The sequence below is a fragment of the Leucopleurus acutus genome (genome assembly GCF_964270905.1).
Source record: "Leucopleurus acutus genome assembly, chromosome: 3".
Classification (NCBI taxonomy): Eukaryota; Metazoa; Chordata; class Mammalia; order Artiodactyla; family Delphinidae; genus Leucopleurus; species Leucopleurus acutus.
Genome location: NC_139145.1, coordinates 21,894,208 through 21,919,641, shown reverse-complemented (window position 1 = coordinate 21,919,641; position 25,434 = coordinate 21,894,208). Strand labels below are relative to the sequence as shown.

The 25,434-nt window shown below is 42.7% G+C and overlaps 1 protein-coding gene across 1 annotated transcript in view; it reads right to left on the bottom strand.

Moving 5' to 3' along the window:
- The window catches only part of LOC309958860 (ferritin light chain-like), a gene marked incomplete at both ends in the record, with an annotated part of 40,380 nt that extends 15,966 nt beyond the window's left edge, over positions 1-24,414 (bottom strand). Inside the window, 1 exon segment of the mRNA XM_082835001.1 lies at positions 24,085-24,414. Within this exon segment, the coding sequence (XP_082691127.1) occupies positions 24,085-24,414 (330 nt within the window).
- Positions 24,415-25,434: the final 1,020 nt, after the last annotated feature.

The following is a 25,434-nucleotide window of genomic DNA, read 5'->3' as shown; positions in this document are numbered from 1 at the left end:
GGGGAAAAGAAGAAGGGGAAAAAAACCCCAGCGGTTGGGCTCCCTGAATTATAACCTGATGCTGTGGAATTAGTGTTGGCTCAGAGCGCACATCTTCGGATCCCCATTCTCTCTCCTGCTTCCTTGCATGAGCTTATATCCTTGGGCAGTTTTTCATCCACCACCCTCTTTTGCTTCTAATCTTAGCAAGTAAAGTCTCTCCTTAATGAAACAGCATTTCATGAGACTTACTGGGAGCATAGGTCTGTTCCAGACCTATCCTATGTTAGCTAAAGCAGATATAAGTGATGTATTTTTGGCATTCATCCTTGTGGGTTGGAGAGAGAAGACAGAATTTTATCCTTTAGGTGTCATATGACTGGGCAAATGGGCTCATTCCCTCTACTGCCTACCATGTAAAATACTGAGGGTATTACCTCTAGAAGGTATCTTCTAGGTATCAAAATAGCTCAGATAAGTCATATTTCTCAGTAAAAGGTGACAAAACTATGGCTTAGGTGGTGAATTTTCCATGTCAATTTGTCTGGGCCACCATGCCCAGTTATTTGGTCAAATATTATTCTGGATATTTCTGTGATGGTGTTTTTGTGTTTTTAAAAATTTTTATGTTTTATTTATTTATATTTTTGGCTGCATTGGGTCTTTGTTGCTGCACATGGGCTTTCTCTATTTGCAGCAAGCGAGGGCTACTCTTTGTTGTGGTGTGCGGGCTTCTCATTGCGGTGGCTTCTCTTGTTGCAGAGCATGGGCGCTAGGTGCACGGGCTCAGTAGCTGTGGTGCATGGGCTTAGTTGCTCTATGGCATGTGAGATCTTCCCAGACCAGGGCTCAAACCCGTGTCCCCTGCATTGGCAGGCGGATTCTTAACCACTATGCCACCAGGGTGTTTTTGGATGAAATTCATAATTAAATTTGTGGTGGACTTTGAGTAAAGCAGATTATCCTCCATAATATGCATGGGCCTCATCCAATCAGGTGAAGCTCTTAATAAAACAAAGACTGACCTCCCTGTCGCAAAAAGGAATTCTGCCAGAAGACTTACAGAAATTGAACTGCAACTCTTCCGAGTCTCTAGACAGCCTAACCTGCAGATTTTGAATTTACCAAGCCTCTATTATTGTGTGAACCAATTGTTTAAAATCTCTCTCTCTTTCTCTATCTTTATATAGATATGGATATAGATCTAGGTATCAATATCGATATCTAGATCTATATCTGTCAGTATATATGGGCACATTGTATACACATGCTGTTGGTTCTGTTTTTCTGGAGAACCTTGACTAATACAGTGGCCCATATAAATAAAAGGATGAACCCAAGTTCACCCAGGTAGAAAGTAGTACAATGAGAACTGGAACTTAAGGCCTCATGACTCATTCAGCTGTGAACACTGACCCAGAACTGGCGTCCGCACACTCTGGCCCACTGATCAGATCTCGCTTGACTCCTGGTTTTGTACATAACGTTTTGCTTGAACCCAGCCGCACTCATTCATTAACGTATTGTGCATGGCTGTTTCTGTGCTACAGCAGCAGATGGGCAGTTGCAATGGAGACGTATGGTACAGAAAATCCAAAATATTTACTATCTGACCCTTTACAAAGAAGATCTGCTGACCCCTGCTCTAGGATGCCATCTGATTTCTGATAGCACCAAGGAGAATAATTCATGCACATTGGGATAGATTGTTAATCTCATGTCCTCCTTAGGTCAAAGATCTCTTAAATGCTCACCCTTGCAATAGCTAGCTTGGGGAGCATTGTCTGAGGATGCAGAAATTTTTCTTGCCAGGTCTTTCCAATCCACACTGCTCCGTGACTATGGTTCTTAAAACCTTTTTTTTTTTTTAATTTTTATTGGAGTATAGTTGATTTACAGTGTTGTGTTAGTGTCAGGTGTACAGCAAAGTTAATCAGTTATACATGTACATATATCCACTTTTTTTTTTTTTTTCTTTTTTCAGTACGCGGGCCTCTCACTGTTGTGGCCTTTCCCGTTGTGGAGCACAGGCTCCAGACGCGCAGGCTCAGCAGCCATGGCTCACGGGCCCAGCCGCTCCGCGGCATGTGGGATCTTCGCGGACCGGGGCACGAACCCGTGTCCCCTGCATCAGCAGGCGGACTCTCAACCACTGTGCCACCAGGGAAGCCCCACTTTTATTTTTTTTTTGGAGTCTTTTCCAAATAGCCCATTACAGAGTACTGAATGGAGTTCCCTGGGCTAATAAGAAGAGCAGGTTCTTACTAGTTATCTATTTTATGTATAGTAGTGTGTATATTTCAGTCCCAATCTCCCAATTTAGCCTCCCCGCCACAATCCCCTGGTAACCCTAAGTTTGTTTTCTACATCCGTGCCTCTACTTCTAAAACCTGTCTATTTTAACCAACTACCACTCATTGCTTACTGTCTCTGGCTTCATGTACTTGATAATAAATCTCCTTCTTGTTCTATCCTGGATGACATGTTCCAAGGACTGAGATAATATCTTATTCTACATAATTTGTCCTTGATATTGTCTATCTTGGGGTCTTCATCTATGTCCCAAAGAAGACAGTCACTCTGTCTTCTAGTACTACTATTAATACCACATTTTATGGCATGAAGTTGACCCAATGCACTGAACTATCCCTTTAGAAGCTGTATGCAACCTGTCACTGGGTTTTAGCACAGGGGTAGAACTCAGATTAGTGATCATATATAAACAAATCTACTTGACCAGAAACTTTTTGTCTCACCATTTATTACACAAGTAACTTCTGTCTTTGCATCTATGATGTAAATATTTTTAATCTCCTAAATTATCTGAAAAATTATTTAGAGCTTCCATTTCAGTAGGCATTGGAATTGCTGTGTTATGACTATTTCATTATTTTATTTCCAAGTGTTAAATTAGGCTTCAAGCTTTGGCCAAGAGTAGACAGGAAAGGGTTTCAAAGAAATGAAGAGTGGGAAAAACTTCTGATGCAAGGGAGACTTAATAAAGATTTGATTTTGAATCAATAATTTATAATAAAAGTTTGAGTTTGAATCAATAATTTATGTCATTGCAAAATAGCTCCCTGGTAAAATTCCATTCTTTGGTAATCATTAAGTACAGAAATTAACAATCAAAATATGCAGTGACCTTCTTCATTTTCTAAAAACAAACCTATATCTAGATGAGAGGAGAATTCATCTCATAACTCAGGCTCTGGACTTACGACTCCAAGTTCTGTCTTCTTTCAACCATACCTGCTAAGTTTCTGTCTAACTTCTTGAGCATGAGGTAATGGTGTCAGCTTTCATCCCCTTCCTCAGTATATAGCTTGGTGAGTATGAGTAAGGGATCTAAAACTTGAGAACCTGGGTTCAAATCTTGACTCTAAAATTTACTTGTTGAGTACTCTTGAGCATGTTATCTGTTTTTGCCTCAGTTTTCTCATCTATAAAATAGAGATACCATTACTTCTCTCAGGGAGTTGCTATGAGGGTGAAAGAGAAAATTCATACAATGCAAGAATTTATCAGTTCTTGGAACACAATAAATACTGAAAAATAATGTTAGCCATTATCAAGGCCCCCTCATTTTATGGATAATATAGATTAGTTTATATAGGTCTAATATTTACATATGCATAAACATTTTGTACCTATGTGTGTGTATACGTTCTTCTTAGAAATTGAGCAGTCAACATTCACATCTAAAAATCTGTGCTCTGTAGATATCCTGTGTACAGACACAGTGCTATAGTTATCTATTGCTACATAATAAAGAAGTCCAAACTTAGTGGTGAAATAAACAAAAGTTTTAATATGTGCCCAGATTTTGTGGGTCAGCAATTCAAACAGTACACAGAGGAGATGGCTTGTCTCTACTCCATGACTGATGTCTGGAACCTCAGCTCATGAGGATTCGGATGGCTGGAGCTGGAATCATCTAGATAATTTTAATTCACATGTCTGGCCCTTGAAGACTGGGCCCAACAAGAACTGTTGACTGGAGTGCCTATAGATGGCTGCCCAGGTGGCTTGGACTTCTCATAACGTGGTAGTTAGGATTCAAGATAGAGTATCCCAAGAGAATGAGTGTCCAGGGTTGAAGCATTCCACGAGAATCATGCAAAAGCTGCATGACCTTTTATGACCTAGTCTTAGATGTTACATAGCATCACTTTCATTATATACTATTGCAGGCGTTGGAGACCTTTTTCCATAAAGTGTCAGACAGTCAATATTTTAGGCTTTACAAGCCATACAGTCTCTTTTGCAACTACTTAGCTCTGCTGCTGTGATGTGAAAACAGACATAAACAATACATATACTAAGGAACATGGCTGTGTTCCAATAAAGCTTCATTTATAAAAGCTGGTAGAGGCCTAGACTTGGCCCACCAGCCATAATTTACTGACCCCTGCTCTATTGTTTGAAGCCATGGAAAGCCTGCCTAAATTCAAGGGAAAACACCCACATCTGGATGCGAAGAATGGCAGTGAATCTGAGACCCTGTATTAAAACCACTACATATGGGATATTTATAAGAGGATCTGTCTGCATACCTTGTTTCTCCCATGTATGGTGGGTATGAGGTATTGGGACATCTTACATCTCTGTAAGCCTGGGTCAGGGTCAAAGTTGGAATCTGAACTCAATGACCTTGATTTCTGGAATAATCCGTAACTCTAATTATGATTTGCTTACACTCCTTACCCCAATAAATATACCACAAAAGATAGATTTCAAGTAAACAATTGCTTTATGGCAAATTTTTATCAAGTCTCCATTGACTGAATTATTCCATTTTGGTTGGAAAGCATGAGCTTTTTTCTTTCCTAAAGAGATCTGCAACTTTTCAGATGTGGCATTTCATTCTACTGAGAGGATGATGTAGGTTTTTATAAACGGAAAAAGCAGGGCAGGCTGAGTTCACTCAGATCGTACTAGTGCTTAAAGGAATAACCGAAACTGGAACACAGGCTTCCAGGTTTTCCTGTCCTGTGCTCTTTCCGGTAGGTGCCATTGTCTGCTGGGTCTGGCAGTAATAATTTCTGACCTTTACCTCTCTACGCTCTTGTGAAGTGGTTTGGGGCTTTGTTAGCTTTCTTATGAGTTTGTACTAAATTGTGTCCATAAAGTAGGCTGAATTCCTCAGGGAAGGATGATAGCTGTTACTGTGTTATTACTGCAAATGTTGTGTTGGTTACCTTTTTTTCTTTTCTTTTGTCCAGTTGTATCCTGAACTTAAAAGTTATATTATCCGAAATGAAAGATGTGCATCTGGTAGAAAAGACTAATTTAAGGGATGAAAATTCCTGATGATTGCTTCAGTCAACCCTTAATACACACTGAGCTTCATTAGTAAATAGACAACTCTCAGACCATTCCCTTGGAAGAGGTCGCACAATCAGGCTTTGTGTTGATTTCGCATTCTGTTCGGTAGAGACAGAACAAATTAGAATAATTAGCTGGTACAGGAAAGCACAAAGAACTTTCTTCTGTTTTTGTGATGCATCCCATAATAAGGGTTGAAAATGAGACTGGAGGTAAGAACGTGAAACTCAGAAGAGCAAAGGAGAGAGGATATTGTTTCTTTGAAAATATTCTTTCAGTGTTGGCCCAGAAGAAATATGAAGCTGAGGAAATTTCTTTTTAATGATGGTTTTTGTGTTGATGATGTGAGTGTGGAATTAGTAAGAATCAGGAAGCAAGCATCCTTTTCCACCAAGGACTTGGGAGCAAATGAAGCCATAAATACTCCCTGTTCTTGGAAACCCTTTTGGAGCAGTAATCAGAGAAGGGTAAAGGCAAAGCCTCAGGGCAGAGGTGTTCAGAGCAAAGGGATAGGAGGAGAACAAAAGGAGAGTGGATATGTTTAGAGCTGTCATTTTGAAATTTACCTGCTTCTGATTCAGTGCTGCTTTGCTGCTCTGTTGGTCCAGTGGAAATCCTCAAAGCAGGAGCAGCCGTATTTTAAAATAATAAGGTTAGAACAAATGACTTTAATCCACGTCTCTTTAGCTCAAAAGCACAGAGGAGAGTGTGAGGAAAGAGTGAGGCCACAAGGAATTGTTCACTGGGTACCTTTTCCCCAAACCTCACTAACTGGGAGAAACTGACCACTGGATTATGTGCCTTGAAGGAAAGCAAATATGTTGAAAGCAAACAGTGTGGAGCTTGTTTAGAAAGCAAGCTGTATCATTTGGTCACCTGCTGATGATAATAGCATTGGCTGAGACCTGACCATTTACAATGAAGGCACTTCTGTAGGTAATAAGTTCCAGGAGGGCCCGAACTGAGTATGTCTGTTTCAGCATTTAGCATGGTCTAGCATCTGAGAGGCCGGTACATTATTGGCATATAGTAGACTTAAAAATGAATATTTGTGGATTGTCTGAATGAGTGGATGTGTGTGATTCATATCCTATTTGCAGGTCCTATGCCCTACAGTGGATTTTCAACGTCAGGTTGTGAAAGTATTTATGACGGGGATTGGCATTGTTCCCTATCTAATGGATAAAGATTACACATGAAAGGACTTTACATTGACATCCCAACAGCCTCATAGGAATTACTTAACAAAAAAATAAAATTGGATTCTGTATAATTTCTAATTTGTAAGCTGGCCAGAACACTGGTATTTCAGCCAGTCCTCTGGTAGTTCCGATGACGTCCCCATGATCACCCAGGCATAATCAGAATGGCTTTAGGATTTGGGAGCCAAAATGTTTCTCAGTATTTATGGCATTGCTAGTCCATTTAAGAAAATGGAGTATTGAAAAAATAGCTTCAGACACAATATGGCATTTTATGATTTAGCATGAAATCTGAGAAATATAGAGGTTATCGGAAGCCTGCAATGGTAAAGTTTCCTCTGCTATTGAAGTTACTGTCTTTAAACAAAGCTTCTACATCACTAATGCTATATATATATATATTTTTATGATATTCAGGTTAATTTCCTATTCTCTCTAAGGAAGTAATTGGTTGGTTGGTATGGGAGATGGTGTGGCTTCCAAAGGTGAAAAGTATTATTTTGTTGTAATTTCCAGCTACCTAAGGATGGGAGAGGCCCAGGACACTGCAGTCAGTATATTATGTGGAGCAGGTTATATTGTGGTTTATTTATGAACTTTTACATGTTTATTTTCTATGCAAGTTTGTGTGCTCCTTTTTGAGTTTTGGTAGATAAGTGTTTTGTAACTTTGGAATACTTGGAGTTTATATATATATATATATATATATATATATATATATATATATATATATATAAAACATATATATAAAACATATATATATATAAAACATATATATATATATATATATATATATATATATATATATATATATATATATATATATATATATATATAATGTAGTAGTTAAAGCCGTGGAGAGTGTACTAGTCTACCTAGGTTCAAATTCTGGCTTTACCCTATGACTTCCCTGTGGCTTCCTCTGCTCACCTATTAAAATGGAGGATAATAAGACTGCTGTGGTGAGTTACATACTAAGTGCTATTTAAGCATTTGCTATAATGATCATGTATACTCGAAGGCAAGGAACTTGCCCCTTGATCGTCTCTGTATTCCTAGTGCTTAAGAATTCCTAGTGCTTTCCTAGTGCATTGTCTTAGGATAGAGATAGCTCAGTACAGTTCTTCTCACTATAAAGTACTGTTACGTTGAAAGTCTTTGCTTGTGTACTAATAATCTATGACATATCTGCTGAGGACAAAGAAAGGAATAGTTTTAAAACTGCAATGGATAACAAAAGATTGTATGATGTAATGCCTTTATTATGTAATTATAAAACTAACAAATGATCATGGTAGAAAATTTGAAAAACTCCTAGACAAAAGAGAGATCAACAACATTTGGAGTAACTTTCAGAGTGTAGAGCTGTCCATGAATATTAGTGCTTTCATATTTTCCAGGACTTTCAGTAGACTCTGCTTCTTAAGAGTCTATTCATGATATTTTACATGATATTTTACATGGGGACACACACACACAGAAATCTGTTAAAAGAAAAAGAAAGACATGTAAATCACTGATGTTTCAGATAGCCACATGAAATAAAGTGAGAAAGGTCAACAAGCTGAAAGGATGTGGAGTAGCATCTCCTTAATTGCTTACATAATTCTGATAATTACCTCTTTGTGGATAAAGTAATTAATGGGGAATCTAATTTAAGAAAAAGATATGAACTGCAAGCCTTCTCGAAGCCAAGTATTTCTTTCCACAAAAGGTTACTTTCCACGGCCATTCTTCCTTATTACCAGACAGGGAAAGAGTATTGTATGGCAAAGGATCTTCCTGAAGGAGGGTGCTTCCCACACTGATTGTCATAAGTGACTTCGGGATTACTGTTGCTGTATTACCAAAATCTTAAACTAGGATATTTTTGACAAATTTGGTCCTTAGTTAATTTTTAGAGCTACAAACTGTCAGATGGCTCTGAAATAACAATTGTCTGGCTATTCTTCAGGGTGATCACAATATGGAAATGACCTTGAGGTATCACTAAAAAGCAGGAAGGTGTGAGTCTTCCTTTGGTTCCAGAGTGAAATGCGAGTTGGAGTTGGAGTTGGAAAAGAGGCCCACAACCAAGTGATAGAGAAGGAAATGTGAGGTCGTTAGAGAAAAACCAGGTTGAAGTTAAGGTGAAGAGGCATGAGGAAATGGTCAACTGTTACAGTATTACAAAGATCATCAAGAAGCATATCCATGAATGTGGTTTGTATTGCAATCTGCTGAAAAAGAGACAAATATCCTGGCCTGGCCTGCATGGAGATTATATTTTATTGATTCTGATAATAGATTATTGTTGAAAAGGGCCTCCTATAAATTATAACCATGCAAAGGCAGCAAGATAATGTTTTTTCCTTTATGTATGTGTTTCTCATTCCTACTCACTTCTCTCTTAGGGGAAGAGAAAATCACAAAAAGCAAAAATGTCAATTCTCAGCTATTCATTTTCAATATAATTTTTTTCCCAAATTCCAGTGGAGGCAATAGGTTAACTGTTAAGATTTGTAAGGCTCAAAAAGCTAGATTTTTACAAAGTGTAGCCAAATTTTATTCTATAAATAATAGCTTTGCAAATAATATATGGTGATGCAAAGTTGGAAAAAGCTGGTTTTTCTTCCGTGAATGGCTTCACTGTGCTGGGAGAAGAGGCACAGAAGAAATCAAAGTAATTAAACATGCGGTGAGTTTTCCTGATAGGGGACTCTAGTGCTTTAAAATAGACTAGATAATCCTAGGGATAATCTGAGGGTAGAACAGACCAATGCCTCATTTCCAATCTGGTACCCTGGAAGAAAACAGTGTATTTTCTTTAAGGTCTTGAGAGGTTTTTCTTCTGCTTTGTTTTGGTTTTGGTTCATTTTGTAATCAACCTTATTAAGGTATCATTTACATAAAATAAAATGCAGACATTTTTAGTCAACGGCTCAGTGACTATTAATGTATACATTTGTATAACTAGCACCCCATAAAGATAGATAACAATTCTAAAACCCTAGAAAGTTTCCTCCTAGGCTTTTGCAAAAGTATCCCCATCTCCCACCCCAAGGCCACCACGGATCTGTTTTTTATCTTTAGAGATGACTTTTGCCCAGTTTAGAATTTCATGTAAGTTGAATAATACAGTGGGTGCCCTTCTGATCTGGCTTCACTTGCTCAGCATATGGTTTTTGAGATTCATTCATGTTGGGATGTTTTAAACCAGGACTTTAGCCTGGGTGGCTGATGTTGTCTGAAGGCACCTATAGGTACATCTGAGTCTCTGGCATTGTCACTGTCTGTTCTTGGCTCAGTATTTTCAACTTTCTAAGAAGCACAAGGTTGAAGTAAGGAAGATCATTGTCAGTATAATGGAGGTGAAGTGGGTTCTGTTATATAATATTCTCAGCAAAAATTGACCTGCTTGGAATCATTGTGTTGATAATGGACAAGGATACTCCTCCTCCAAAAACCTTGATACTATAAAACTTCTAAAGGACGCTGTCCTAGGACTCTTTTAATTTTCATGTTTTGGGAAACATTTCTGGAGAATTCAAATGCTCGCAACCTGAAAGAAACAATTATTCACCTGAAAGCTGACTCTGCTAAAGTTGAGTTGTCTGACCTTTACATGCTGATAGAACCCAAACAGTCTTGCAAAACAATGCTCTCTTGTTGGATATAAGCATATAGATTGTTTAAGATGGACGTGTATATGCAGTAAAGTGAAAAAGCAAAGAATCTTTGAGTTTCCCTTGCTGGATTTTTTTATTTTGTCATTTAAGTTTCTATAGCATATGCTAATAATTCAGGGAAACCTCAGGTTAGTTTTAGGTCCACTCTACATAAATTATGAAGTACTCCATATCCACCTTTTTTCTACCTTCCTTCTTTTCTTCCATCTTTCCTTTCTAACTTCTTATAATCGATTATACTTAATCCTGCATTTGCTGAGGTGGCAATTAGTGTAGGAAAATACTGTGAACTTTTGCTGTTCAGAATGCATGTTGACCAAATTCTATATTGAGAAAAGGTCTGAATTTACCCAGAGTAACCCTTTCTGAGCGTCTTTGAATAAAGGGCATAGAAACTGGGCTATATATAATATCCTGACAGGTATGTAGAACTCATATCAATTGCCCTAAAGAGCTTACCTAGCGTAGATGCATATGAATGCATTTAATAATTGCTTTATTGGCAGCAGTGCCAACCTACACAGTCTGTTTGGTTTTATATCATTCTCATTACCTGCTGTTTACCACTGTATACATTGCTAATGGTGTGGTTTCTATGGCTTGTGAATTTCACGGCCAAATAATATGTAATTTATTGCACACTTCAGTGTAGAAGATGGAGACTCCATAACTTTTCCTGTGCTCTTTGCCCCTTTAGAATGTATTACACTGAGATCAGGCAAAGTAATAAATTTATTTCAAATGTGCGTGATAGCTAAACATCAATTAGGACTGATGGGCAATATTTCTGCTTCCAGCAACATAACAGTTTTTAAAGACTAAGCCATTGAACGTGGAGTTACTGAACATGGGACTCAGTTCACTGGGATCCTTCTTAGAAAACTAAAGGAAAACTTGGATTGGATTTGTGTGGTTTATTCAAGTAGTAACTAATCACCTACATCTTGGTGAACTTAATTTGTCACAATTGTTTGGTATTTTATTAACTCACTTCCCCTTCTTCCCCGACTCTCACGAGAACGGATCATGAGTATCTTAAAACATACTAAGTCGTCTTCCATCCCTGTTTATCTAACTACAAAAGCACACTTTCCTTATCCAATGTAACTTACTGTCTTTTAGAGTGGCTGGGGTTTTAATTCTCTACAAAATTAAAACCAGCAAAGAGAAACATTTTCAAGGAGCCACCACATTGTAGCGCTTTAGAAAGAAGACTTTAGAATTAAGGGCAACTATATCATTTTATAGCTAAAGCACCTGAGGCCTAAAGTAGGCAGGTAACCATCGAGGTCAGGGAAAGGGGGTGAAGATCAGGTTTCCAGAAAGAGTCTAGAGGGACTCAATCTGAGCAGGTCAAAAACTGAAAGGAGGCCACGAATGTTCTGGGAAGGCTGGCATCTGGCCTCAAGTGTGGGATTCAGATGGGGAGTGGGTCCTGGGGGAACTGAGCTTCTGCAGTAGGCAGAGAAGTCCACCTCCCCTCCGGAAAGTGCCACTGACATCAGGGAGTTGAGGGGAAAGAGCAATGAGTTCCAGTCCACCTGAGAAAGCAGGCCAGTCTGATTAACTCTGAATTTAGGCTTATTTCAGATACTTCTTGAGAAAGAACTTGGACAAGAGCAAGTCCCACGCAGCCTCTTTTAAATCCATGCCCAGTATTTTCTGGTGGAGCTGCTTAAACCCTCCAAGTGACTCCAGTATTTTAATTTCACTCTGTATTTAAATCCGACGGTTCTGTGATTATTTAATGGGAAAATAAATAGGGTCACAAAAGAGTGTGAATGTATTTTACAGGATGAGGGTGGGCGGAGTGGAGCAGTCTGGAACGGGACACCAATAAAAAGGGATCTTGGTAAAGAAGAACGTCTATTAGAAATGGAGAGGAATTCACAAGGAAATTAGTGCCTGACACCACGCCCTTCTCTCTGCATGTTTAGAAGCTAGTTTCTAATTTTATTTTCATAGGAGATGTGCCTGTGATGAATTGTCTTTTACCTCCACACTATTTATCACATGGACATATTGTGAAGTTTGTGTGAGAGAAAGCAAGTATTAGAATTTGTCTTGCAAGCAGCTATAAGCACTGCCTGGAACAATCTAGGGTAGAAGGAAAAGGAAAGGAAGGTGGAAACAAAGGAGAAAGACAGCTAATGATGCTGGAGTCTCTCGCTGGGATTTGTGGTATCTCTTTTTGAAACTAAGTACAGAAAGTCAGAACTTGACTGATTGTTTCTTGATCACTGTTTGTTTTCATTTTTGCTTTTTTCTTGCTCTCTCATCAGTTATTCCAGCCAGTGCCATGTCATTTTCAGTTTCAGTAAGCATGCTTGTCTTGTTTCCATTTGCATTATTCATGCAAACCTTGATTGAACTGATGACCCCGAGTTATCACGGAAACATTAGATACACCAGTTGATACATTTCTTAATTTTAGAAAAAAATTACCGAGTGAAGGTTAAAATAACTCCTCTTCAATTTGTCATTTAAAAGAACTTCTCCTAACATACAATACCTCATTGCCTAACAATGCCAGATAAATGAAGAATTCTTATGTATTCATGAATGCAGGCTAGTCTGTATATGTTTTGGCAGGTATGACCGTTACCGAGGGTAATGGCCTTGTTTGCTGGCCATGTCCTGTCTCCTAGAAAGTTGTACTTTCTGTTGTCTTTCAGTTGGTCCATTGGATATCAAAGGTGAATTTATAAAACTATACTTCCCTTTACACTTACTTTGTTTTGTTTTGTTTTGTTTTGTTTTACTTGAAGTGTAGTTGATTGACAATGTTGTGTTTCAGGTGTACAGCCAAGAGATTCGGATATATATATTTCTTTTTCAGATCCGTTTCCTTTATAGGTTATTACAAGGTATTGAATATAGTTGCCTGTGCTATACAGCAGGACCTCGTAGTTTATCTACTTTATACATAGTATACACTTACTTTGTGTGATCCACGCTGGTCAGACCACATAATTATTTTCACTTCTGATATAATTTTTTCAGGTCCAACCTCAAATCTTTGATGAGAAGATATTTTAAAATAAGGTTAGCATGTGTGTGCTCTAAATCCAACAGTAGTTATTAGAGATATGATTTTGCACTAGGTATTCCTCTCTTTTTTGTTCTTGGCCAACCAATTGAAAATTAGGTTTTATTTTCTGGTTGGTTTGCTGGATGTTTATGACTATAATAAAAGTCTTAAATTTTGTCTCATATCTTAAAGCACAATCTGAATTAGCAATGGATATTGTGCTATACATAGGGGCTGTGATATAAATATAGTTTCTAACTTCAAAAACATATAACCTAGAAGGGAACACAGACACATATGCAGCAATTATGGCAACTGCATTTGTTTACTAAGTGAAATAGCACTGAGATGGATAAAGTGCTAGCAAGCCTTGAACAGGCAAATCAGCTTCAAAAATAGATGCGCAGTTCTTTAAAAATCTTTTTAACATTTTTCCAGGTACATGTAGACTATAACTTAGCATAAAAACGGTATGGGTTTGAGGATATGGGGAGGGGGAAGGTTAAGCTGTGACAAAGTGAGAGAGTGGCATGGACATATATACACTACCAAACATGAAATAGATAGCTAGTGGGAAGCAGCCGCTTAGCACAGGGAGATCAGCTCGGTGCTTTGTGACCACCTGGATGGGTGGGATAGGGAGGGTGGGAGGGAGACAAAAGAGGGAGGGGTTATGGGGATGTATGTATATGTATAGCTGATTCACTTTGTTATATAGCAGAAACTAACACACCATTGTAAAGCAATTATACTCCAATAAGGACGTTAAAAATAAATAAATAAGGAAAAGAAGACTGACTCATCCAATTAAAAAAAAAACGAAATTCTCTTGTCCTGGATTCAAGAGAAGGGATGAAGTAAAAGGATGAGGAAGAACAAGAAGAGGAAATGTGAGCGTGGAGAGGGTAGGAGGAAGAGCAGAAGGCAAATAAGTGTATGTGCTTCCCTTGCCATCCCTGACTTTTTTTTTTTTTTTTTTTTTTGCGCTTCAGGAAAACCCAAAAGCCAGAGAAGAGCACGGAGGTGGTCACCACTGCATGTGAACAAAAAGGTGGAGAGAAGAGAATGGTGGTAATCTGCGCAGGCAACTGGAGGATGACCTGAGTGCATCTCGCCAGGGAACAGTCCCTGTTCCATAGAACCCCTGAAGATGCCAGGCTCTTATGTTTAGATGGGGGGCCGAAGGCGTCTGTGGGGTCACCACATACATCACTCCTGGAGGTATTGTTCACTCTTTGTAAAGAGTGTCCCTGGTGAGGTTCCACATCTCCCTCTGCAGGACCCAGGCTTGCCCTCCCAACCCGCCGAGGTCAGCAGGCAACATCCCCAGTTAATCACCAGGTGTGGTGAGATATCTGGAGTGGCCCTGGTACCCCCCAGTTCAGGCGTCCTGGGGAAAGGGTGAGGAGGACAGAGGCACCGGGGCTTCTTCTCACGCAAGCAGACAGCTCACCTGGCCCAGCGCTGCTGCATCCCTGTGGGCACGCGGTAGCCCTGGCATCCGGTAGGGGACACTGCAGGATCCACACCTGGCTGGGATTTGCCCACCCCCTGGGGACACCACAGCCTCTGTGGAGCCCCACTGAAGGGCCTGGGTCACCTCATGGCACCATTTCTCAACCTGAGGTTCTATAGATTTTTCATAGATGTGTGAAAATTGAATACAACACACACACAAAATGAAGGCAATTCAAAGCAATGCTAATTTAGGATGAGTTAAAGGGCCAGGATTCCAAGTTAATTATGACCTTAAAATTAGATAACAAATACATCTGGTTTTATTACACGCTGAAAAGCAGTGTCTTCTACAAACTTTTCATGTTGGGATACAGCAAAGCTATAGAATTTATGATTCTATGACCACAGCGTCAGGATATTTTTAAATTAAAAAGCACAGGCAAGTTTGGCTGGGGTGTTAAAGAAAGAAAAATGATTATTAGGGGAAAAGGGAACATTGCGGTTCTCTGCCCACTTCCACTGTGCTGGTCTCATGATGGGCCGTGTTGCGTGTGGGCTGGAGGGACAGGGTCACTACTCCCACCTGTGTCATCAGACCTCCCACTCACAGCGCCCAGGTGGGAGGGACCCACACTTTTCACCCTGGAGCCCCAGAGCCTCCCCTTTCCTCTGCATCACTTTCACTGTTCAGGGGACCAATCACTTGAACGCCGCCCGGCCAAATGCCCAGGTTAAATCGCCCCTGTAGGACAGGTCTCTCTGCTACCAGAACACACTTGGCAAAGAGCAGCAAACAGGCCCCAGTGCCCTGGGGATGTGAGCCCTGGGGGATGTCAGGGCCCAAAGTCACTTGCAGGGTCTGAGTAGCCCCCTGGGTCCCACACACCGACCCCAGGAAGCCCACCTCCCCACTGACTCCAGTCCCTGCCTTTGTGTGGCAGGTTCTGGTCTGACACCTGTGACGACTGTGACCTGGAGGCCTCAGCCTGAGACTCAGAGGGGATGGAGCTTGTGCAGCGTCTGGCAGCTTAAATGAGACACGAAGCCAAGGAAGGAGGGCCGCCTCTCTGCTCCCCCTCCGCTCCTGAGTCAGCTAGTGAGTGCCGGTTACTTCCTGTCGGAGCTGTACAGATTTAGCATAAATTTTAGATATAGGTCTTACTTTTAACAGTGAAAGGCTGTTACATCAAGCAAAATTGATCTCTCTTTTTTTTTTAAGTATTTCTATGTAAGATAACACACAAGTATAGAAAAGCACCCTCCGCAAAGGGAGGGCTCAGTGAATTACAGTGGGCGCTCCACTCTGGGGAGCAGTAGTTTTTCCCTCTGTGAAAGCCCAGATGCTTCTGAGAAGCTTCTCAGCTTCCTTACTCTGGCCCGACCTCCACAGCGGAAATCCCAAAGGGACTGGATTCTCCCAGCCCTCCAGCACCCTCCACTACTTTCTGATTGTGCTGCCACACTCATTTTGAGTTATTTGTGTGTAAATCACTGCACTTGGAATATACGTGGAGTAACTGATTTCATTCTTATAACTGAATAAGTTAGCAATTATTCTTCTCCCCTTCTACAGGGGGCGGCCGGGTGCTGGGGACGTCCTGTATATTGAAATGTGTGTTGGTAGCAGATGTGTTTATATTTACAAGAAACCATAAAGCTCTACGCTTAAGATCTGTGCCCTGTACAATACACCAAGGAAACTTCAATTAGAAAGAGATGCCAAAAAAATTTCCCCACAAAACAACCTTCAGGGCCCGGTGGCTTCCTCTGATTTCTACCAAACATTTAAGACAGAAACGATGCCCGTCTCCTACACACTCTTCCAGAGAACAGATACAGAGGGAACACACCCACACTGCTTTCATCGGACCAGGAGAATACTGATGTCGTACCCGCAGCAGATATTACAGGACAGGAGAAATTACAGACTAAACACTTCTGAATGTCGATGTCAAAATCCAAAAGCAAATACTAGCAGTCTAAATCTAGAGGTTTTCAGAAAGGAAGGAAACTGGGATTTCGTGGCGGTATTTCCAGTGGTTGATGTGGACAGGATCACTGGGTGTTTGGGTGCTGCCTGGGAACGTGGAGAGAAGGGACAATGCCATCGTGTTAGTGGAATGAACATTTGGTGACAGAGATTAGGAGGGCCTGGGTCATCCTCAGAGACAGTCCTGGGATGGGGTCTCTAGGCTGTGGCTATGGAGGGGTCCCTCTAGAAGGGCATGGGCCTCTCTCCTGTGCCACTGCAGGGTCTAGGGATGGATGAGGAGTTTGTAGGGGCTGGATTTTGATGAGGAAGGATGAGCAGGGAAGGTGTGCCCTCAGAGCCAGTGCAGCCACGGCCCCTCCCCAGCCAGGCCGTAGCCCAGGCTACTCCGACAATTGCTCACATCGATAGTCAGGCGACAGTGGGGCACGCCAGCTTCACCCACGAAACCACCAAGCACAGCCCAGCAGGCCACTGTCCTCATTAATCAGCACTACCTGTGCATCCAGGGCTGGTTGTTGAAGACCAAGCTAATTTGTTAGAGACGTGCCATGTGGGCAACTGGCTTGGAGAGACCAGGGCTCTGAGCCACGTGGAGACAAGCCGACCACTGGTCAGACCACCAGGAGGCTCACCCAGTGTGTGAAGACGCTGAGGGAGGAGGGACGTAGATGGGACCCCCTGATCCTTCAAGGGACCTTCCTTCAGGGATATTTAAGAGCTGTGGGGTCAGGGATCAACATGTAAGGGAGGCAGCGGGTCAGGCATGGGCCCTCCTGTTGGCTCAGACCCCTCCTGTCCTTGGAGCAACCATGGGGCAGTCAGGAGGATTGGGGTCATGGAGGGAGGGGAGCCCTGGGCTCAGGGGTCCAGAGCACCATCTAGAAGATTCAGGGGTTCAGGGATTTCTGTCCCAGGGAACCAACTACATTCCTGTCCCACATCCATCTGTCATCAGCTTTGCGACTCCGGGAAAGTCACTTACAATCGCAACATTTTCGTGCCATGTACCATAAAATATGGTTCACAGCACCTGCCATGAGTTCCCCACGGGGCTGATGTGGGGATCACAGGAGATGATGACAGATATTCTTCACAAGCTCTAAAGCATCACACCCATAACCTTCCCCACTCCCCTGCCCTGTGGCATCCAGGTCCCCTCTCTGGAGGCAGCACTACCACATTTCTTGCTTATTCTTCCAGACATTTAATATTTGAACACTTAGGTAGCACTTATGAAGTAACCATCATTTTTCATCAGGGTCTACCTGATTTGCTGTATTAAGCTTCATCATGTAATACTAATAAGTGGGCCCTATTGACATTTCCATTATCACAGAACAAGGAACTGAGGACAGAGGGTCTGCATAACTTTCCCAGGTTCATGTGGCTTCTGGTATGATTTGAATCCAGACCATCAGGCACCAGCCCCCACTCTGTCGGTCACTGTGCTGTGCTCCCTTTCTGTATTACCTCACTAAATAAAGTCATGTCTCCGTGCAGTCAGCCTGCTGGCTATTTTAAGTGCACACCACATTGCAACACCCTCTTCTCAGCCCAGCTTCGATTCACTTGACTCCACTAGACTCCCCTAGGAGGCTGGTGAACAAAGAGAACAGACGTGTGACCTGGGAATGAATTGACACCTCTGCATGGTCTTCTCCCAGCAACATATCAATAGTTCTCTCAGTTTTTGTTGTGTTTTTCTGGATCATGACTCGGGTACCAAGAAGAAAAGGAAGATTATAAAGGAGTCAAACACAGGATGCACAAGAATATCATCTGCGATCAAGATAATCTGCTGGCCATCCGCAGCGGTGGTTCAGGCACATCAGAATCAGCATCTGGCCAAACAACAGGGTAGGGACACAAATAGCACCCCCACTAACCACTCCATTGAAGGTACTGTGGAAATAATACCAGCAAGTAGATTCAGGAGCAATGGCTGTAGTTTGTACAGCAGAGCCTGGATCTGGCTGAGGGAGGATTGGGCAGGGAAGGTGCCCACTCAGAACCCATGCAGCCACTGCCCGCTCTTAGGCAGGCCTTAGTCCAAGCTGCTCAGATGATTGGTCAGTTTCTAGTCAGTGAGACCCTGGGGGCCTGTAAACCTCATCTGTTAAGCCACCAAAACACCAGCCCAGTAGACCCTGTTCCCAGCTAATGAATATTAACTGCTCATCATCCAGGTTTGATCAGTTGAAGATGATGCTAATTCTCTGTGCAACTGTCATGTGGGCAGTTGGTTTGGACTGTCCTGGGTTTTGAGTCAGTTAGGGAGTCAAGTAGACTACTGGTCATTCAGGGTGGTCACCTGACCACCAGGAAGTCTCACTGCAAATCAGCTGCTAGAATCAAGTGCTGAGGGGGAAGGGAGGGAAGATGCACACATATTTGGATACCCCGGTCCATCAGGGGGTCTGCATTTGGGGGAAAGACATTGTATTTGGGGTCAGGGATTGAAACGTAGAGCCAGGAGGTGGGTCCAGATTTGAGCCATTCTCTTGGGCCGGGCACCTCCTCCGAGTACCAGCTGTCTCCCAGCAGCATCGTTGGGGCAGGAGGATGTGGGAAAGGGAGTGAGGAGAGCTCTTGGTTTGTGTATCCAGGGCATGATCTCATGTCCATGTGTTCAGGAATCTCTATCCCTCCCCTGCCTCAGACCCATCACTCATCAGTGTTGTGACTCTGGGCAAGTTACTCAATCTGTCTCAATTTCAGTGCCCTGAACCATAAAATATGGGTCACAGCCCCTACTCTGCCCACCCCACAGTGCATCACAAGAAATAATATTCTTTCCATGAGCTCTAAAACTTCTTGCTCATGTCATCAATGTGAAAAAGTAGGCTCTATCCTCCTGTTTGTAGCCTCCTAGGTGCCCTTTCTGGAGACGACCTACTTATTCTTCCAGGCATTTAATACTTGAACATTTATGTAGGTAACACTTATGAAGTACCCATCATTTTTCTTCAGGCTTTGTATTTACTAATTTTTAGCCTCAGAACATAATATGAATAAGCAGGTCCTACTCATATTTCCATATCCCTGGCCAGGGAACTGAGAAACAGAAGGGCTAAGTAACTAACCTTCCCAGGTACACGTGGCGTTCAAATAGGATTTGATTTCAGGCCATCAGGCACCAGCACCCATACTCTCCCTCATTGTGTTGTGCTGACTTTGTACTTGTCTCATGTAAATAAAGTTATTTTCCCCATGTGATCAGCCTGTTGGGTATTTTAAGTGCACGCTAAAATGCAAGATCCATCTTCATAAGCCCTACTTTGCTTCAGGGGACTCCCCGGGCAGCTAGTAATAAGGAGCTCTGAAGTTTGACCTGTGAATAAGTTAAGACTTTTGCCAGGAAGATGTCAACACCTCTCACTATTGTGAATGTATTTCCTAGGAACTTGTTTCAGGAATATGAAAAGAAAAAGACAAGGATTCAAACCAAGGATACATATGGGGATTGATCCTCCGTGAAGAAAATATACTGGCTGGCCCTCACCGTCATTCAACAGCTCAAAATGAACATCTAGTCCCAAAGGGTTGAGCCTCAACTATCATCCCATACAAGCCACTCCATTGAAGTCACTGTGGGAATTCCATCCTGAAACTGATCAAGAGTAATGACTATAAAAATGTTGTCATATTATCCTTTGATTGAGATATAATTCACATTCCATCAATGCACATTTTTTTTAACTGTGTGATTCAGCTGCTTTTAGTGTACTCAGGTTTTGCAATCAACATCTCTAATTCCAGTACATTTTCATCATCCCCAAGAGAAACCTCATACCTAGTATCAGTCATTCTCATTCTGTCCTCCCCTTTCACCCCAGCCCTGGGTCTTTCTGTCTCTATTGATTTTTCCTATGCTGGACCTTTCATATGAATAGAACCACACAATGTGCGGACTTCTGTGTCTGACTTTTGCAGTAAGCAAAATGTATTCAAGGTGCATCCAGGTTGTAGCATGTATCTGTCCTTCACCCTTTTAATGGCTGAATAATATTCATTGTATGGATATAACACATTTTATTTTTCCATTCCTCAGTTGGCGAATAGTTGGGTTGTTTCCACTTTTTGGCTATTATGAATAATGATATGACAATATAACACTCATGTACAAGTTTTTGTGTGAACATATGTTTTTTATTTCTCCTGGACATACACCTGGGAGTGGAGTTCCTGGGCCATACTGTATCTCTGTGTTGAACTTTTTGAGGAACGGCCAAACTATTTTCTTTTTCATATTTGCACCAGCGATGCTTGAAAGTGCCAATTTCCCCACATCATTGCCAACCCTTGTTTTTAAAAAAATTATATGGCACAATAGTGGGTATGAAGTGGTATCTCACTTGTGGTTTCAGTTTGCATAATTTTGACTAATAATTTTGGACATGTTTTCATGTGCTTATTGGCAATTTGTGTCTTCTTTGGAGCAGTATCTATGCAGATTCTGTGTCTCATTTTTAAAATTTGGTTATTTGACATTTTATTGTTGAGTTGCCAGTGTTCTTTACATATTCTGAATACTAGGCTTTATCAGATATATGACTTGCAAACATTTTCCTTCATTCTGAAGGTTGTATTATGTCTTTCTTGATGGTGTTCTTTGAAACACAAAGGATTTTAATTTTGATAAAGTCCAATTTCTTTTTCCTTTTGTTGCCTGTGCTTTTGCTATCATATTTAAGAGTTCATTGCCAAATCCAAGACTATGAAGATTTATCCCTTTTTTTCTTCAGAAATTTGTATAGGTCAGCTCTTATATTTAACTCTTTGATCCATTTAAAATTCAAAGTCTATTTTGTCTGATATTGGTATAGACACTCCTGCTCTCTTGGTTACTATTTGAGTTTTCTCACTGAGTTTGGAATTCCCTTTTCTATCCTTTAACTTTCAACCTGCTTGATTCTTTTGATTTCAAGTAAGTCTCTTGTAGACAGCATATAGTTGGGTCATATGTTTTTACCTATTCTGCCAATCTCTGTATTTTGATTGGAGAGTTTAATGCATTTACATTTAAAGTAATTGCTGACAAAAAAAAGACTTATTTCTGCTATTGTGCTGTTTCTTTTCCATCTGCCCAAAGCTTTTTTGCCCCTCATTTCCTGCATTCCTATCTTTCGTTGTGTGTGTTTAGCTGATTTCTTACAATAAAATATTTAAATTACTTTCTCACTTCCTTTTGGGACTATTCTATAGCTATTTTCTTTGTGTTTACCATGGGGATTACCTTTAACATCCTAAACTTAAAACACTCTAATTTGAACTTATACCAGGTTAAACTCAACAACATCCAAGTTCTTGAAGCTAAAAGAGCATCCTACTATCTCAATGCAAAAGACCTTCTCCAAGACACACTGCAGTTTCTGCCTGGCTGGGACATTGCCCCAGAGTGAGGTTAAGTTTAAGGAGTCGAAGGAGGCATACATTTCCATCCTCTGGATCACTGCTCACCAAAAAATACATAATGCCAGGCACATATGTAATTTTGAATTTTCTACTGAACACACCAGGAAAATGAAAATGGTGAAGTCAATGTAAATAATAGACTTTTAATTCAGTATCTGCAAAGTGTTAGAATGTTTACATGTGGCACGAGAAATGTGGTCATATTACGAAGGCTTGAGAGCCGCGTGGGGCAAGATAGAGGACAAACAGCATGCACTTGAAACTCTAAGAAGTGAACGCTAACAGGCAGATGGGGCCTGGAAGTCCAAAGTTGAATAACAGCCCATAACAGGGTGATTATGGTGGGTTTTTTTTCCTGCCTCTGTCTCCCAACTTAGGCAAGGCACGCAAAGTCCAGCAACAGCTGAAAGTTAAAACCATGGGATCAACCTTTTATTTCTAGCCAGACAAGTGAGAAAGTGGGGGGCTTGGATGTTGAGGAGTGAGGGGGTCATCCCCATTGGTCTTTTTCTCCCCAGTTACCACATCTCCCCTGCAACCTCAGTGATGGCAGAGGCCTTCACTGAGAACTGGCCTGTGTCTCTGGACAAAGGAACAGGTTAAGAGGCTCCTATTGTCTGAAGAGTGTGGGGGCATGCCCGTTATTTTCCTTTCTTTTCTCTTGCTATTTAAATTGACAAGAACAGGTACTACACTTGATCTTAGCTGAAAGGCTGAGATGAAATAGACAAAATAAACTTTAAGCTAAAATTACTGTCAAGTATAAATTTTACTAATCTAGTAATTCCAAAGGACCAAAGAGCAGGGCAGTGGCTTTATTGAGAACCCAGGATTTCCGAGTGTCCACCATGCTCAGTCACTTTTAAATCATCAGCACAGCCCTATAATTCAGAGATTTAGGTGAAGTGACTTGCCCAGGGTCACACAGCTAAGTGAGAGTCTTCTGGGACCAACAGTAACTTTTGCAAAGGCGTCTCTTGCTATACTTAATCACTGCCACCATCTGACACTCACATTCTTTCTTTTTATACTATTCTGTTTCCTTGGGTCAAAGAATCCGACCCCTGAATTAAGGTTAAATAGCAATTAGTGGCAGATCAAAAGCCAAAATCGCTTCAAGATATTCTTTTAATTCCCCCAAGTAATGCCTTTAGTCACAAAAATATAGAACAATATAGAAAATTACAAGTGACCTTAGTGTTCACAGGCAAGCACTAATACATTTTAATGTACCATGATCATATTAAAATAGAAATAACTATGAAACATTTTCTGCGGAGAAGCAACCCCTGTGGCAGGCAGCAGGAAGGGACAGGAAGGCTGCATGGCGCCCAGGCCCCCAATGGCCTAGGTCTCACCCTGCAGCTCACTGCTGATGCGCCGGAACGCTGCTTCCTTCTCGGAGTCTAGGTCTTCAGTGGCGACAGGGAAACCCAGCTCAGGGCCTGGGGGCAGCCTCAGAGGCTCCCCTTGCCGGTGCGGCAGCAGAGGAATCCTGCGTTTGCGGGGCCTGGGACTGTCAGATGTGCGGGAGCCGTTCCTTCAGGGCCCTTTCTGCCCTCTTGTTGCCTCTACATCTTTGTCAGGCTGGCTTTTCCTCTGGGAAACCACCAGAGCTGCAGAGGGCGACGGAGGGCCCTCCTTGCTCCCTTTCTTTGCAGACTTTTCGAGCAGCCCTTCCGGTATGGCGGGACTCCTCCTTCTCTTCACTGGCAGGAAACCTCGGGTGGAGCTATATGAGCTCGTGATGGCGTTTCTTTGGGAGCAGGAGCTCATACAAGTGGTCTGCGGTCTCCTGGTGGATCTGTCTTCTGCCCTCTTGGCGTGGAGGTCTCTCTGCAGAGGTCCAGGCCTGGGCACGAAGAAAGAGCCCCCCAGGGGCCTAAATGCAGATCGTGCGCCCCCGGTGTCATCGGGGCCGCTTCTCTGGTCTTCGTTCCTCCCTGTGACTGTGGGGACTTCCTCCTGCTTGGCCATCCCTTGCCCGCTCTCTCCCAGGGCCCTCAACACCGTCTTCTCTGTGCTGTAGTTCAGGACACAGCTAGGTGTCGTGGCCGGCACTGGCTGCCCCCGTGCCACACTGAGAGTGACTGTGTCCACTGCGGACACTGAGCTGCGGGACGTCGTGGAGGTGCGAGCACCCATCTCTGCCTTCTTCCGATGGCCTCGCCTGCAGATGGAGATAAGGACCCCCAGAAAGGAGCGCAGGGTCTGCGGAACGGTAGAATGGGGTCTCAGAGACTCTATGGCAAAGCGCAGATGCAGAGTCACTGGACACTTGTGGGCTGGCCTGCGAGTGGATAGCCGGCCATAGACAGCTGGGTTACCCGGGCCAGCCATGGGAAGTCGGTGGGTGCGGGGAGCGGGCTGGGGGCAGCCGAAACCTCCTGGCAGGTGCTGGTCCCCCGAAGCCCGGGGCGGGGGTGAGGGGCAGGGCCTACCTAAGTAACTGACCCTAGAGAACTTGGGTGAGGTCGGTCCTTGGATAGAGAGCTGGGCTCCGAGCACGCTCCTTTAGATGCCAACTCGGCCAAAAGCGGAGTGCGCTCTCTTTGGCCTGTTGCTGGGATGCAGCTCTGGAACCTGTGAGCGAACAATGGGCGTGCGTTGGCGGGGCGCAAAAGTTTAGGGAGGGGTGGCGCATGCGCAGAGTACACGTCAGGCCCTGGGGCGCACAGGTGAGGATGCGCGCCCCTGGACCGTCTAGCGCTTCTGAATCTCCCCGGGGGTCTGAGGGCTGGAGGTGTTTGCCTTGAGGGTGATGAGCTTCTTGGCAGGGCAGCTGCCCCTTCTCCCCCGGCCGGCTCTAACTGTACAGGATGGGTCCCCGGCCACCAGAGCAGGAAAGCTGGAGAGCAGGGTACCTGGCTCAGCAGCCGCCGCCCGAGGTGGCAGATTTGGCATCAGCGCCTGTGCGTCCGCCTGCCCTCCCACCTGGTAACATTGGAGGAGAGAGCCGCTAAGAACAGAAGTGCAAAAAAAAAAAAAAAAAACAAAAACAAACAAACAAAAAACCCCAGAAGTGCCCAAGCCAACCAGATCCTGCTGGGGTGACAACTGAAGGGGCAGGCAGGGCGGGCTGGGAGGGACATATATACCAGGTCCAAACCCAGAAAGATCTGAAATGCACGAGTCAGAATGAAAGTCCAGAATCATCCTTGGGCTTTGGGCTGAGCTGGAAGTATAGCCAAACTCTTCAAGGTCTCCAGCTCCACCTGCAGTTTCTGCCTGGCTGGGACATTGCCCCAGAGTGGGGTTAAGTTTAAGGAGTCTTAGTTCCCCTACCAGGGACTGAACCCGGGGCCCCAGCAGTGAAAGTGCTGAGTCCTAACCACTGGACCGCCAGGGAATTCCCTGTAT